The sequence below is a fragment of the Pecten maximus genome, chromosome 16 (assembly GCF_902652985.1).
Source record: "Pecten maximus chromosome 16, xPecMax1.1, whole genome shotgun sequence".
Lineage (NCBI taxonomy): Eukaryota > Metazoa > Mollusca > Bivalvia > Pectinida > Pectinidae > Pecten > Pecten maximus.
In genome coordinates, this window is record NC_047030.1 from 15,693,499 (window position 1) to 15,710,297 (window position 16,799).

General features: G+C 36.0%; 1 protein-coding gene across 4 annotated transcripts in view; it reads right to left on the reverse strand.

The window, feature by feature from the left end:
- Positions 1-677: 677 nt before the first annotated feature.
- LOC117344629 (D-glucuronyl C5-epimerase-like) overlaps positions 678-16,799 on the reverse strand; it is a 35,334-nt gene continuing 19,212 nt past the window's right edge. For 2 of the 4 annotated variants that reach the window (XM_033907456.1, XM_033907455.1), the window contains exons 2-6: positions 16,600-16,736; positions 14,817-15,027; positions 11,326-11,497; positions 9,386-9,625; positions 678-8,699 (exon numbers count right to left, since the gene is read on the reverse strand). In XM_033907456.1, coding sequence (XP_033763347.1) covers positions 7,663-8,699; positions 9,386-9,625; positions 11,326-11,497; positions 14,817-15,027; positions 16,600-16,715 — 1,776 coding nt within the window. In that variant the 5' untranslated portion in view covers positions 16,716-16,736 and the 3' untranslated portion in view covers positions 678-7,662. The remainder of the gene's footprint in view (positions 8,700-9,385; positions 9,626-11,325; positions 11,498-14,816; positions 15,028-16,599; positions 16,737-16,799) is intronic. The other 2 variants (XR_004536234.1, XR_004536233.1) reach the window with 2 other exon arrangements.

Here is a 16,799-nt window from a genome sequence, read left to right on the forward strand (position 1 = left end):
TCCACATTCTTGAATAACAAATACACTCATATATTGTATTCTACATTGTCAGTTTTTATCGGCTACATTATGTATATGGGTTTATTGAACTGCATTAATATTTCTGAGAACACAACTCTTTAAAAAAGACAATTTAAAGTTTTGAACCTGTTACATTATCCATTCACTGTTAACATGACTAAATTCAAAGACATTGAGGAATCTTGGTTGAATTTGACAAGCTGTTCATGAGAAGTAGCTTTTATATATTACTGATTACTGATGCTCATGGCTGATTACACAGCTTAACAAGAAATACTTTATTAACTTGAAAGATGAGCTGGGTCTTCAACTTGCCTAAATGCAAGATATTGATTTGTTGTTAGGTTAATCGCCTGTGAACAGCCAGAGTCGTTTTAACACAGTGTATCGTTGTAGTAGCTGGTGGCTTCCTCACTTTACAAGATACATGAAACCCATTGCATGCTCCCCAGAGCAATTAGGGTAATGTATTTTGTCCAAGGTCAAAACCACGGCAGCAGACAGATTTCCAAGGAACACAAACCGACACTGCAGGAGGCATCAAACTGCAGGGAGACCCTACTATGCTGAAGAAAAAAAAATTGTTTGGACTATTTTAAAGCCTGTATAAAATGCACAAATGACAGATTTTCTCATAAGAATGACAAATCACAGAATTTTTGGAATTATGTTTTATTGATTTTTTTCCAGTTATTTGTTTGCATTTTTCATATTTGTTATTCATAATCTCCACGAGATCCATATAGCGATGATTAACATTCATACGGGACATTCAACACCACCATGCTTTAGGACTCGACACATCATACAAAACCACTCCTCATGAACTCTTTCACACGTACATACAATAATACACAGCAGATGTACATGTACAGTATAACTTGTTTCATTTCTCATTAAGTCACTGTAATCATTAGTATACAAGATTAAATGTAATCAATACAATGTAATTATGGTGTAATACTGGCCAAACTATACACAGTATTGATTTGAGGTCGGATTCCTACCTAGGGCAGTATTTCCAAGCAGAAGCCAAAATCATCAAATTACACGTCAAAAGGACCCTGGCTGTTCACAGGACAATAAAGTCTGTAAACAACCATGTCTCGTACACTAGGTTGTCTTTAGTACAAAACACTTGGATTTGAATATTCAGCTGGTTTTTTTTCTGTTTTTGTTTCAGTATAATAACAATATAAACAGGAATTTTTGGGTCGCCATTACATTTAATGAGAAAAATGTTTCTCTAACTAGATAATTGATATGTATTGTATATTCACAATAATCTGGAACACCATTACTGGCATTAGAAATTTTTATTCTAAAAAATTTCCTTCCGTTATTGAAATCAGTGAATCTGGTTTAAATACATTAGCAGATTCTACATGTATGCCAAATGATCTCAACCAATCATATACATTTGATCTCTCGTACAAATAAACCATCCACTTCCTCAGTTTCACACATGCACTTTTCCAAATTTCAGCCTTCACACATGTACAACACCAGATATTACAACACTGTATGAAGCACACATACACAGTCAGAATTTCATCAACTTTTGACAAAATATATCATGATATTGCATCACAAAACATGAGTACATCATAACAAGTTACACAGTAATTATTTACATTTATTTTGTACAGCCTTTAAAAAACATTCACCCACTTCAAATGGTGGTGTAAATAACATGAGGAATATGTGAATATTTTCTAATCTGGTTTTCCATGATTTTGTCACAAGTCCATTGAACTCTTAAACTAAGGTTTAATTGGAAAAACTAATCATACAAAACACAATCTTATTTCTGAAAATTTGCTGTTACACTACGGTGTATATATTTTATCAAACAATTTTTTAAAAATATACCATGAAACAAAATAATCCACCCTAATGATAAAGTGGTTTTTTTTCCTGTTTTGAACACAAATCTGATGTTGAAATGCAGAATTAAGAAAAATATTTCACAATTTTTCAATATACCCAGAATGTATTGGATCCAGACACCTGACCCTGGGATTATGAATCAATCTTAAACTTCATCTATCAATATTTTGTAAACCAATCTTGTAAAAGATACATTTCAATAAATTATTTGTGATTACATCAAAATGTAACACAGTTTTAGACTTAAGATCGTTTCATGATCCTTGAGCAAGTTGATAGGGAAAATGCACATTTACAGCAAGACAGTTTAACCAAACCATCAAGGGGACAGGTGGTCGTGAACCCTGGGGAAATAATCCCTAATAATGATTATCAATGCCTACAACAACAAACATACAAAAACATCTCTAGTACATAATTCAGAAAATTGTCAAAAAAAGGTCTCAATCTTACCCGAGTTAAAAGCGATTCCACTCGCTTTTGCAATGGTTTTATTATTTGGTTTTAACAAATTAGTTAATTTACTATAAAATCCAAAAAAATCCTACAGGAATCCAGTCGTATCTGGTAGAACACACATATACATGCTTGGTGAACTTATACCGAGGGACCACAATGTTCACAGTTATCTAATGGTTTATACTGATCAGCTGGTTTATTTTCAAAAGTTCACATTAGCAAAATACATATGAGGGGCCTGACATGTACAGTATATGTGCAGTTATTGCTCACAAGCAGAATTCATATAGAAAATATATATCACAACCTCTTCAAAATGGATTTACTAAAACTGATTTGAAATATAACAATTTGATTATAAAAAAATCTCAAACATATGGTTCTCCAGTACCAGTTAAGGAATATTGAAAATATATTTTCCCATTTTAAGAAATTCTACCAAATTAACATAATATTTACAATTCCAAAACTGTTTCAATTACATGAGACAATTCTTCATACTGTTATTTGACCTGACCATTTCGAATCATCAGCTAGATTTTCCACTATGTTTTATAAGATACTTATATTAACCTGTAAACTCCACAAGGTATACACATTTATAACGTACACGGACAACTGATTATTATGCAATTTTATAAATATTGACCATGTAAAGCAACAAAATTGGAATGATTCTGGAACAGATTTTGTACAGGTATCACATATATGTAACAGGTGAGAATTGTCTATATTCTGTATGTATAACATGAAACCTACGTTGTATATAAAGTTTCCTTGTTTTCATATAAACCTCACCTATTACACATGTAACAAGTCGTAATATATAAACCTCATCACCTATTACACATGTAACAAGTCGTAATATATAAACCTCGCCTGTTACGCATGTAACAAGTCGTAATATATAAACCTCACCTATTACACATGTAACAAGTCGTAATATATAAACCTCACCTGTTACACATGTAACAAGTCGTAATATATAAACCTCGCCTGTTACGCATGTAACAAGTCGTAATATATAAACCTCACCTATTACACATGTAACAAGTCGTAATATATAAACCTCACCTGTTACACATGTAACAAGTCGTAATATATAAACCTCGCCTGTTATGCATGTAACAAGTCGTAATATATAAACCTCGCCTGTTACACATGTAACAAGTCATAATATATATACCTCGCCTGTTACACATGTAACAAGTCGTAACATATAAACCTCACCTGTTACACATGTACACTGTAACAAGTCGTAATATATAAACCTCACCTGTTACGCATGTAACAAGTCGTAATATATAAACCTCGCCTGTTACACACGTGACAAGTCGTAATATATAAACCTCGCCTGTTACGCATGTAACAAGTCGTAATATATAAACCTCACCTATTACACATGGAACAAGTCGTAATATATAAACCTCGCCTATTACACATGGAACAAGTCGTAATATATAAACCTCACCTATTACACATGTAACAAGTCGTAATATATAAACCTCACCTATTACACATGTAACAAGTCGTAATATATAAACCCCGCCTGTTACACATGTAACAAGTCGTAATATATAAACCCCGCCTGTTACACATGTAACAAGTCGTAATATATAAACCTCACCTGTTACACATGTAACAAGTCGTAATATATAAACCTCGCCTGTTACACATGTAACAAGTCGTAATATATAAACCTCACCTGTTACACATGTAACAAGTCGTAATATATAAACCTCACCTATTACACATGTAACAAGTCGTAATATCACAATACATAGAATGGTTATATTGTTGATTTGTTTGTAGTTTATCAAAATGTTGTATCATAATATCATGTGACAATGCTGTGCAACATTACTGTATCAGAAGGTTGTATGTGATTGTATTACAATGTTTATAACAATGTTGTATGATTGTTGAGATGCAATATTGTATTACAATGTGTTTTAACCATCTTTTATTGTATAACAATGTACAATGTTTTTAAACAATGTGTCACAGTGGCTCAAACAATGTTGTATGGTTGCTGTGTTACAATATTGTACAATTGTATTATGTACAATGTTAGTACAATAATGTTATATTACAGCAACATGTGACAATGCTGCAGCTGGTACATCACTATATTAGATGGTTGTATCAATGTCTGACAATGTTGTATGTACATCACTGTATTAGATGGTTGTATCACTGTCTGACAATTTTGTATGTACATCACTATATTAGATGGTTGTATCACTGTCTGACAATGTTGTATTTAAAGTGTTGTGAAGATAAATGTATATATATATATTGACATAAACTGTATGTTTATAAACACCACTTTACACCAGTATTTATCCAAAAGATTGTCATAATTATATTGTAATAACATAATATCTGAAGCAAACACATGAACATATATGATTAATGAAAACAAATATGGAGTAGACCAGACATCAAAAATGACCAATGTTACATGTAGGACTCATATACACAATCGGCTCACAACTCTCTATAACCATGTTATATTATGACTTTACATCACACACATCTGATTTCAAACCTTTCTATCACACAAAAAATAAACTCGCTTACTAAACTCCACATGATTGATTTATCAATATGTCAGCACAGGATTTAAAAACTGAAAGCTGACACATATCAATATTAAATATATAAATCACAACCACATATAACTACAGCCATCACAGATATTTGGCTTCTATAAGCCCTCGTACATAGTACCTTGTTACTTGAGTATGATAGGTAATATACTTACATGCATTTTATGCAATTTTACACCTTAAAAATACTCTTTTTTTTCTTTATAAAAAAAAATATTTTGGAAAATTCTGGAATTCTGAAAGTTTTTATAACCTCATTAAAAACTGACTTGTAGACTAAAAGTGTCTATTAGGGTTTCTTTAAAAGTTTTCTGATAATACAAATCCTAGTTTCTATTTAAGGATATGTTGTAAAATGTCAACTTAGGATATATTCAAGGTAAGTACAATCTTTGTAAACAGAAAAAATTTACATCTAATGATAGTAATCATTTCATTTATTTCAAAATCCTTTCTGCTTTAAACAATATAAAATGGTTTTGTCATTGTCAAAAGATAAAAAAAATATTGATTAAACAAAAAAGACTGAATGTTACATACAATGTTTTCTAATTTGTAAAATGACTACATATGTTATAACTCATAAGTCACAGTCCAGTAAAAATTTCATAACTACGGTTTTTCATTTCATATGTGTTATTTTGTTTTGCTTGGTTAAAATTTACAGGGTACGCATATACCGGTATCTACATCCAGACCACCCAACCATCTAAAAATATCTATATAAATGCAAATTCATTTTTTTTAATGGTATGAAATTACAATTCAAAAATCTAAGAAACTATTGCCATTTTTCCTTTAAAAATGTGAAATCATGATCACTACACCTGTAATTCACATAAGTAACATACAGATCAAAGGGAAGTAACCTTTATGCTGAAGTAATAAAGTGTAGCTTATATAATTAGACTTCAGACTGCCAAAACTGGCTCAAGATATTACAAGCTATCAAAAAATTCTGCCCTAGATTTCGGAAACCTGAAATATTTCTCCATTGTCCAATATCTACCCCTCTCCAGCACATTTTCCTTCAAACTTTTTAAATCTAGGACAAGTATTCAGGGCCATGAATACTGTTAGACCAAAATAAAGGTAGGTTTATTACAACTCATGGAACTATTTTATGGGTTAATATATAACTGCCCTACAATTCAGATTAAAACTCCTACTTTTAAGACAACATAAACAGATAACTAAGAGGTTGATATAATCATATAGGAAACTGAATACTACATTTACCATTCCTTTGTAGATTTGATATATAAACAAGATATATATAAATTAATCCAGTTTGTCAATATATTGCTATAGCTGACACAGATTAAAACATATAGCACCAAAAATGAAAAGTAGCGATGCATACAAGGCATCTTTTTGACAACAGCAAATGAAAATTGAAACAATTTTAAAGCATGCGTGGAAATTTTGTCCACTGAAACTTAATTTGGCAGTATCAAGGAAAAAATCAGAGAACATGGTTACATTTTCAAGGTGCTTGAAATGTAGATAATCATAATAATTATAAGCTTAACAACACATTTTGCATTTTCATAACAACTGCTTGACAGTGGAACTTTCAGTATATATTTAGAAAGACAATGTGGAAAAACAGCTTATAGCTGTGTTACCGACTTAGGCCATAGGTATAGCTAGGGACAATCTAACTTATTTGGATTTTTATGACCTCTTTAAAAAGTCCTCAATAACACTTATGTTTCATATTCCTTATACACTTGTATATATGAATACACAACCAATCCTTAACCATGCATATCATAGTTTTAGCTAGGGACAATCTAACTTATTTGGATTTTTATGACCTCTTTAAAAAGTCCTCAATAACACTTATGTTTCATATTCCTTATACACTTGTATATATGAATACACAACCAATCCTTAACCATGCATATCATAGTTTTAAACTTAAGTGTCTATTTTCAGTCAGCGAGTGCACTTTTTTAGTTGAACTGCAAAACATAGCAATATCTCAACAAATATGTTTAAAAAAAAGTGTGAAAATGAAGAAAAAAAAAAAAAACGCCAAGAGAAAAATGAACAATTTCCAGTGTAGATATAATTACGTTGATGAGCTTGAATTGGGACGATTCTTAGTTTTGATTCAGCGACAAATATTCAATAACACTGAACAGAGTTCAAATATAATATACACATCAATATTGCAAATAATTAGAATCAACAAATTGCTAATGTAACAAAAATTTAAAACTATTTTAGACTTTTATTATAAAGTCTTTAAGTTCAATATCCATGGAAGTTATCACATCAACACTTGGAGTCTTCACTCATTTCTCTGTGTCAATATCTAATCAAATATATTCCAGCATTCAAATACCCCTTATGAATTAAGATTTTCAATTTGTTATTGTTAGCTTTTGAAATACATGATTTATATGGATTACTTAAACTGACATTCTTTGGTAAACATAAATCATTTTCAGTCGTTTCATTAAAAGATATACATTTTTAACATGTATATAAATCCTTTTTTAACAAATACATTTTTCCTTTAACAGATATAACATTTGACTTATACAATGTATAACTAGATGACTTTTTTTTTATGTGTATATCAAATGACATCCTCCAAATATCAAATCTGTTTAATATTTCCTTGAATCAAATTAAGAAACAAATTCCCACATTATTATCATCATTAACATTAGTTATGAGGTGAGAGTTTCCCCTTGAGGTAGCCCATCCATCGCTGGGCTGTTGTTTGGAAAAGTGGGTCGTCGTCAATGAGACTAAGTAAAAGAAGTTGATTGATGTGAACTGTATGGTAGTCCCAGCGTGCCCTATTAGGGGCCACACCCAGAGAAATATGTTTCAGGTCGTAAAATGTTCCTGTACCACTATCATACATAAGTAACATGTTTTTTAACGTCCGCATGCCGGCGTTATATAACTTGGCAGCATGTTCTGCTGTCTGACCAGAAGACACAACCTTCAAATCATACAATCCAATAAGAGAATAGATAAATCCATTCAATACAAAAGTTCCTGGTGTTGTTGGATACTCCTCATACCAGTCATAGGTATTTGCAAATTTTTGTAACACTCCTCCTTCGGAGCTTGGAATTTCGAAGATGGCGAGAGCCTTTGCAGCACTTTCTAAGTACTTGTTGTCTTTGGTAACACTATAGGCTCGAACAAGTAAGGAAATTGCCTGGCCTTGCCCCATAGCAGAGTACCAGCCCGGCTTTAGCTCCAGTTTACCTGGAATTATTTTACGAGTCACCTGTATAGGCCAACCACCTCTGGTATCCTGATAATTCACAAGATAATTTGCTGCATCGAAAAAATGGTCTAAATGGGCCTCTGATGATAACGTAATATTGTCTACAAAACCATGGCCGCGAAAACACACGGCCACAATTTTAGCAGGTGTTAGTTTCACTTTGCCTCGTTTGCTTTTGGCAATTTTTAAAATTTGACCTTTGTCATAATCAATAAGCACTTTACGTGTCAAATGCGTCCACTTTCCTTTCTTTAATGAACCAATTCCATAATAGAGGTCACGGTCTTCCAAGGTCATAGTTGTGTTGCTCAAAACATAATGGATACGGAAAAGGTTGCCCTCGTTGGTGCGTAGGAGTACAGTAACACTGCCATTGTTGATAAATTTTACATCCAGAGACAGCGTGCTGAGGTTATGATCCTCGACCGATATTGTGATCCCTGGATTTTTAAGAAGGTCTACAAAAGAACAACATTTCTCACATTAGAAACAGATTATCAGTCATGTCATCAAGCATTACTAAACAAGAAATCAAGGCATCAATGTTTACATTACAGTTTGTTGTGGACCGTCAGGACTGTTCATGAGGAATTTATTGCGGGTTTTTAAGTAAAATTTCATTCTCAGAATAAGCATTACTGTTGGTTGTGAACTGACAGGACTGTCCATGAGGAATTTATTGTTTTTTAATAAAATCTAATCTCAAAGAGTTTACAAGAATCCTAATGAAAACAATTAATTTATAGTTGAAGCTGTTTTAATATCCAAATGTTATCAGATTAAAATAAGGCTCTAAAATGACCGTTTTTCCCTCTATCTTTCATGTTACATTACTACACAACACATTCATATTACCAGTGACATATGTTCCAACAATTATTATCTCAGGAAATTTAAAGAAACAAATCACAGCCTTAAAAATATGGGTGTTATTTTCTACCTGTACTTGTATGTGCCTGCATGAATCCCGATATTAAGAAATTTTATGATTTTAATGAAAATTGAGAAGATATTCTTTATTTTTATCTTCATTTTAAGGAAACAACTCGTTTTAGTTAGTGGAAACAGCCTGTATGGGCATGCATACAAACTGATCTCCGGTACTACAGATAATTAAACAGGTAAAACTGGATTGTGTGGATACCTGGGGTGTCAAACTCTATAAGGTTGTTTTCCTCGTTGTTGTGGTCAGTCTTGATAGCAATCTGTGATCGGCGGTCGGGAAGTAGCCAGGTGTTTAGGTCTCCACCCTCACCATCCTCCAATATCACACGTTGTGGACTCGGCTCCATTAATTGTTTACTGTAGTGACTCAAACCATACTGGGCGATCTGTATCGGGTAGAAGTGGCCGTTGTGGTTCCACTGGACAGATACAGGTACACCTACAACACATACACAATTCTTGTTAGTGCTTGCATGGTAAAATATCTCATTCATCTTCGTAATCCAACCAAACGTCTCTTAAGCCCTAACACTATGGCCTTTACCAATCTCTATTTAGTCGCTACATTCTTTACTAATTTCTATTTAGTTAGCTACATTCTTTAATAATTTCTATAAGTTAGCTACATTCTTTACCAATCTCTATTTAGTTAGCTTCATTCTTTACCAATTTCTATTTAGTTAGCTACATTCTTTACCAATTTCTATTTAGTTAGTTACATTCTTTACCAATTTCTATTTAGTCGCTACATTCTTTACCAATTTCTATTTAGTTAGCTACATTCTTTACCCATTTCTATTTCACATCATTACATTTGTAAACACATCCTGACATGTATGTATACATTTATGTTCTCATTATTTTCATGCATTATATGCACTATATATGTTGTTGATTCAAAGGTTATCAATTTGAATTTCCTGACGTAATTTTACTGTTGTGAACTGTATATTTTCATTATATCTGTACACTAAAAAGTTGTGAAATTGAAGAAAGCGAATAAATATTGTGGGAAAATGTTTATGCAGAGAGAACTCTGAAATATGAAACCATCTGAGTTCTCTATCTATTCTCATGCTTGATACTCTTACAGTTACTCTTACTGTCACTCTTTCTCGTCTGTAGACTTACCCTCAACCCCACTGATACATTTGACACGTCTCCTGTCCTCCACATTGTAGACTTACCCTCAACCCCACTGATACATTTGACACGTCTCCTGTCCTCCACATTGTAGACTTACCCTCAACCCCACCGATACATTTGACACGTCTCCTGTCCTCCACATTGTAGACTTACCCTCAACCCCACTGATACATTTGACACGTCTCCTGTCCTCCACATTGTAGACTTACCCTCAACCCCACTGATACATTTGACACGTCTCCTGTCCTCCACATTGTAGACTTACCCTCAACCCCACCGATACATTTGACAGGTCTCCTGTCCTCCACATTGTAGACTTACCCTCAACCCCACTGATACACTCAACACGTCTCCTGTCCTCCACATTGTAGACTTACCCTCAACCCCACCGATACATTTGACAGGTCTCCTGTCCTCCACATTGTAGACTTACCCTCAACCCCACTGATACACTCAACACGTCTCCTGTCCTCCACATTGTAGACTTACCCTCAACCCCACCGATACATTTGACACGTCTCCTGTCCTCCACATTGTAGACTTACCCTCAACCCCACTGATACATTTGACACGTCTCCTGTCCTCCACATGGTAGACTTACCCTCAATCCCACCGATACATTTGACACGTCTCCTGTCCTCCACATTGTAGACTTACCCTCAACCCCATCGATACATTTGACACGTCTCCTGTCCTCCACATCGTAGACTTACCCTCAACCCCACCGATACATTTGACACGTCTCCTGTCCTCCACATTGTAGACTTACCCTCAACCCCATCGATACATTTGACACGTCTCCTGTCCTCCACATTGTAGACTTACCCTCAACCCCACCGATACATTTGACACGTCTCCTGTCCTCTATATTGTAGACTTACCCTCAACCCCACTGATACATTTGACACGTCTCCTGTCCTCCACATTGTAGACTTACCCTCAACCCCACTGATACACTTGACACGTCTCCTGTCCTCCACATTGTAGACTTACCCTCAACCCCACTGATACACTTGACACGTCTCCTGTCCTCCACATTGTAGAACTCAAAGGACATAAATACACCATCTGGTGAGTAGCTGTCTCTCGGCGGATGGATCTGGGAGTAACTGTGTTGTAATTCAAATCGGTCGTAGCCATCGTACGAGTTAATGGACCCATAAACCTGTACATTAGATAAAGTCAAATGACATTGTTTATTTATCACAATGATAAAACAGAACTGTTGATATCTTATTTCATCACATGTAAAATATAGCCACAGAAATTGATAATATATTTGCATCTCTTATTTGCAGATGAAAAATGTTTTAGGAAAACAAATCATCATTCTGGACTTGTTTTTTCATGAAAGGCCAAAACAAGGATACTGTCTGAACATTTTTAATGAATTTGAACCTTTCAACTATGGAATGTAATTAAAAAACAAAGATTTAAATCAAAATTGTACACTTAATTTAATATTTGACAATACTAGAGAATATGTTACCTCCCTTTAACCGGCACTACTACATTTTGATAAGCAATAACGAAGAGTTATCTTTCCTTACACTCACTTTCAACTCCAATAATAGGATATTCTTAATAAATTCCAGCTGTGCTTAAGTTTTTATCTGTTGACTGAGGCAAAGTATCATGAATAATTTTATCTGAATTATCTTTGAAAATGAAAAAAAAACATCCAAACTTGGTGAGATGGTTATAATTAAGCGACACCTGGGACCCTTCCTCCTATCTGTATGCCGTTCCTATCTGTACCCCCTTCCTCCTATCTGTACCCCCTTCCTATCTATACCCCCTTCCTCCTATCTGTACTCCCTTCCTCCTATCTGTACCCCTTCCTCCTATCTGTACTCCCTTCCTCCTATCTGTACCCCTTCCTCCTATCTGTACTCCCTTCCTCCTATCTGTACCCCCTTCCTCCTATCTGTACTCCCTTCCTCCTATCTGTACTCCCTTCCTCCTATCTGTACCCCCTTCCTCCTATCTGTACCCCCTTCCTCCTATCTGTACACCTTCCTCCTATCTGTATCCCGTTCCTCCTATCTGTACTTCCTTCCTCCTATCTGTACTTCCTTCCTCCTATCTGTACTTCCTTCCTCCTATCTGTACCCCATCCTCCTATCTGTACTCCCTTCCTCCTATCTGTACCCCCTTCCTCCTATCTGTACTCCCTTCCTCCTATCTGTACTCCCTTCCTCCTATATGTACCCCCTCCTCCTATATGTACCCCTTCCTCCTATCTGTACTCCCTTCCTCCTATCTGTACCCCTCCTCCTATCTGTACCCCTTCCTCCTATCTGTACCCCTTCCTCCTATCTGTACTCCCTTCCTCCTATCTGTACTCTCTTCCTCCTATCTGTACTCCCTTCCTCCTATCTAAACCTCTTCCTCCTATCTGTACTCCCTTCCTCCTATCTGTACCCCTTCCTCCTATCTGTACTCCCCTTCCTCCTATCTGTACTCCCTTCCTCCTATCTGTACCCCTTCCTCCTATCTGTAACCCTTCCTCCTATCTGTACCCCCTTCCTCCTATCTGTACCCCATTTCCTCCTATCTGTACCCCTTCCTCCTATCTGTACCCCTTCCTCCTATCTGTACCCGGCCTCCTCCTATCTGTACCCCTTCCTCCTATCTGTACCCAGCCTTCTCCTATCTGTATCCCGTTCCTCCTATCTGTACTCCCTTCCTCCTATCTGTACCCCCTCCTCCTATCTGTACTCCCTTCCTCCTATCTGTACTCCCTTCCTCCTATCTGTACTCCCTTCCTCCTATCTGTACCCCTTCCTCCTATCTGTACCCCTCCTCCTATCTGTACCCTCCCTATCTGTACCCCCTTCCTCCTATCTGTACCCCCTTCCTCCTATCTGTACCCCTTCCTCCTATCTGTACCCCTTCCTCCTATCTGTACCCGGCCCCTTCCTCCTATCTGTACCCCTTCCTCCTCCTTTCTGTACCCCCCTCCTCCTATCTGTACCCCTTCCTCCTATACTTACCCTTCCTCATCTGTACCCTTCTCATCTGTACCCCTTCTCTATCTGTACCCCCTTCCTCCTATCTGTACCCCCTCCTCCTATCTGTACCCCCTCCTCCTATCTTCACCCTTTCTCCCATCTACACCCCTTCCTCCTATCTGTACCCCTTCCTCCTATCTGTACCCCCTTCCTCCTCCTTTCTGTACCCCCTTCCTCCTATCTGTACCCCCTTCCTCCTCCTTTCTGTACCCCCTTCCTCCTATCTGTACCCCATCCTCCTCCTTTCTGTACCCCCTTCCTCCTCCTTTCTGTACCCCCTTCCTCCTATCTGTACCCCGTTTCCTCCTATCTTCACCCTTTCTCCCATCTGTACCCTTTTTTCTCCGTTCTGTACGACACATCAACTCTGTAATGAGTACTTACTGCAGAACTAGCATGTGTTCATACAGTTATTGCGAAAAGATAAAATGGTACTGTTCATAAGGAAAAGATATTGTAAAAGAAAAATCCATTTCCATTTAGATCTAACAGCTGATGAATTTCAGTTGATATTGATCAAAATTTCTTCTTTTAATTGCATTGAACCACAAACCTGGCACACCAGTTTAGTGCTCGATAGATATGAAGAACAAGACAAAACCTCCGATACAAAAAGCTGTTGGGTTTGAGAAGCTATAGTATGTAGTGTTCTCCTGTCATGTGCTTGCCTTAATAACGCCAGGCATTTAACCTTAATTGTTCTAATTGCCTGGAATAACAACACACACCAACCAGTTCTTCAATTACCAAGTCAGGATTAATGGGCTTAAAGAGATTCCAATCGCAAACAGAAAATGGTAAAACGTTCCTAGGGAAGAACACGTATGTGTACTGTGCGATAAACAATCTAAAGGCGACAAATTTAATATTATGTCTTAGAATGTTATTTTTTTCTTACTGAAAGATATTAAGTATATTCCTAGATACTATACTCAGTATCCAAATCAGGGATGAGAGCAGCTGAATGTGATAAGGTCTGAAATCCCCATTTGTAATGTATTAACATTAACATTATAGCCAACACGAGAAAAAGTCTGAAATCAGAATTTTATCTGAAAATTCTCATGTCTACCAAATACTATAACACTCCGAATCATTTTGTACAACGAATATGAAATTATTGAAAAGACTATGTGCTTTTCTCCATATTATCATGCAAATTAACATTTCATTTGAGATCTACATGTTAACTATGCCAGTGCTACTTCCTTTTTAATCATCTGTATATAATCTGGTATTACTCATGGATTGTATGTATTGATCTGATTGTTGAATTAAGATCTGTTCTGTCTATGAGACTGCAGTTTGCAGTTCTAAAAACAGTTCTGTTAACCATCTGTGGACAGACTTTCTCTAATTGAAGACTAAACAATTACAGTACAAACTCCCAGCTGGACATTTTTTTATCTCCTATTGATTATGATAAACTAATTGATCATTACAGTGTTTAGGCTTCTACTTTATGGTTACCTCAAAGTATCTCTGTACAAATGTGAAGGGCAGATACACCTCCTTGTCCTCCAGTCGACCTTTGATGGAATAGTCACCATTCACTACACACTCGATCTCCTTATATGGGAGGGGACCCTCCTCTGCTGGTTGGCCAATCGCATTTACATCCCTGTGCGGAATCCGAGCGGACGAGTCAAACTTATCAACTGGCCCTCGATACTGCCCCTCCCTGTGGAAAATAAATTGAAATTGGCAAGTTATTCTTCTTGTGTTTTTGAATTCGCATATATATACAAACGTACATATTCTTTTCTCTTTTTTTTTCTCAACTTTCTTTTGAAATGGGAAATTCATCATATGTATATGTCTATATATTATATATAAATGATCTGTTGAAAATCATGTACAGTAACCATTTAAATGCATGATTTTCAATTTATGTTTGTAATTTCATTGGTGTGCATAAAATTTCAGTTTTCAGTCAAAAGAAATTATTTTCTATTACCCTGGACAGGCCTAGGGATATCTGCAGTTTTACTGATGCGAGATTTCTTTACAATACAACACTCTAGGGTTGAGACAAGCCATTTATACGCTCTTTGCACACTCTCAACAATACGTCATACATATATAGCAACTACTCCATGATGTTGCGTTGACAATTCTATTATGTCACATCAACATTGTCTTGCACTGATGCAACATCTTTATTTTTAGATTTGAAAGAGGGAAAACAGTGTCAGAGAAAAACAATTTACTCCCTCGAAAATGAGAAAGTCTTGTGCTTGGCAACATATAAGAATGTTCCCCTTTGGGTTGAGACTGCCATCTCACCCCCCAATGCTATGGGCTGAAAGGTTTCTATGGATTACCGAACAGCCAACACACTGAAGTAAATCAAAGTTTACAGTATATTACCTGTTCTGATATGCCACATGTGTTAATGCACATACATCATGAGCATCACTTACTTTCAGTAAACCCAGTCGATAACATTTGATTTTGGGAGCTAACATTCCTTAGCGTACATACCTGGAATCTGACTATCCAAGATGGCTGCTGATAATGATAGGTCATGACTTCAGCATAAAAAACTATCCAACGATGTGTGTAAATACTTAATGTAAATTATAGACTAGGTAATGTATGTACATATGATATGTTTATTATGACGGTGCCGAAGGACGTCTGGCATTCATAGATCACCTGTGATATGATACACAATGTAGCATGAACAATCAACAATGCTACCATAAATACATTTTAGCAACATCAGAAACCTGATCTTACCAACTGGATAGGACTTCTACCCAAAACTTTACCGACCGGATAGGACTTCTACCCAAAACTTAACCGACCTGATAGAACATCTACCCAAGACTTTACTGACTGAAACTTCTACCAAAGACTTAACTGAATGAACATAACTTCCACCCAAAACGTAACCGACCGAATAGAACTTATATCCAAACTGTAATCAAATTACCCTATACATACTAGAGATAAACTAGAAACAAAGATTGTACAGATCCCATATCCTGTAGTCAGAAACATTGATTAAATTCATTTTGACAATAACTCAACAATCATAAGCTTTTGTTTGTGTAAGTTCAAGGTACAATAATCTATCTTGACTTGATTTTCAGCACCAGAGAAAGAAAAAAACCAAGATCTGATCATGACGGTCAAGACCTTTGACATCTGAACACAAACTTTGATCAGAACCAAAGGCACAGTGATGTTGAAATTTCAGTTCTTGCCCTGCTGAGAACTAGAGTTTTCATAGATCCCTCTGATTTACCTGAAGTCGTCATCCAGCCTGTTGAGATCACACTGGCCCCAGTGGTACATGGTGATGAGGAACGGTACCCCTATCATCAGCAGTACCACTAACTTCAGGCTCACGCGTGGGGCCATCTCGTCCTAACCCACTGTAGCCTGAAAATGGAAAATAAAAAAAAAAAATCAAATTATTCCAAGGGACTTTAACACAAAGCTTCT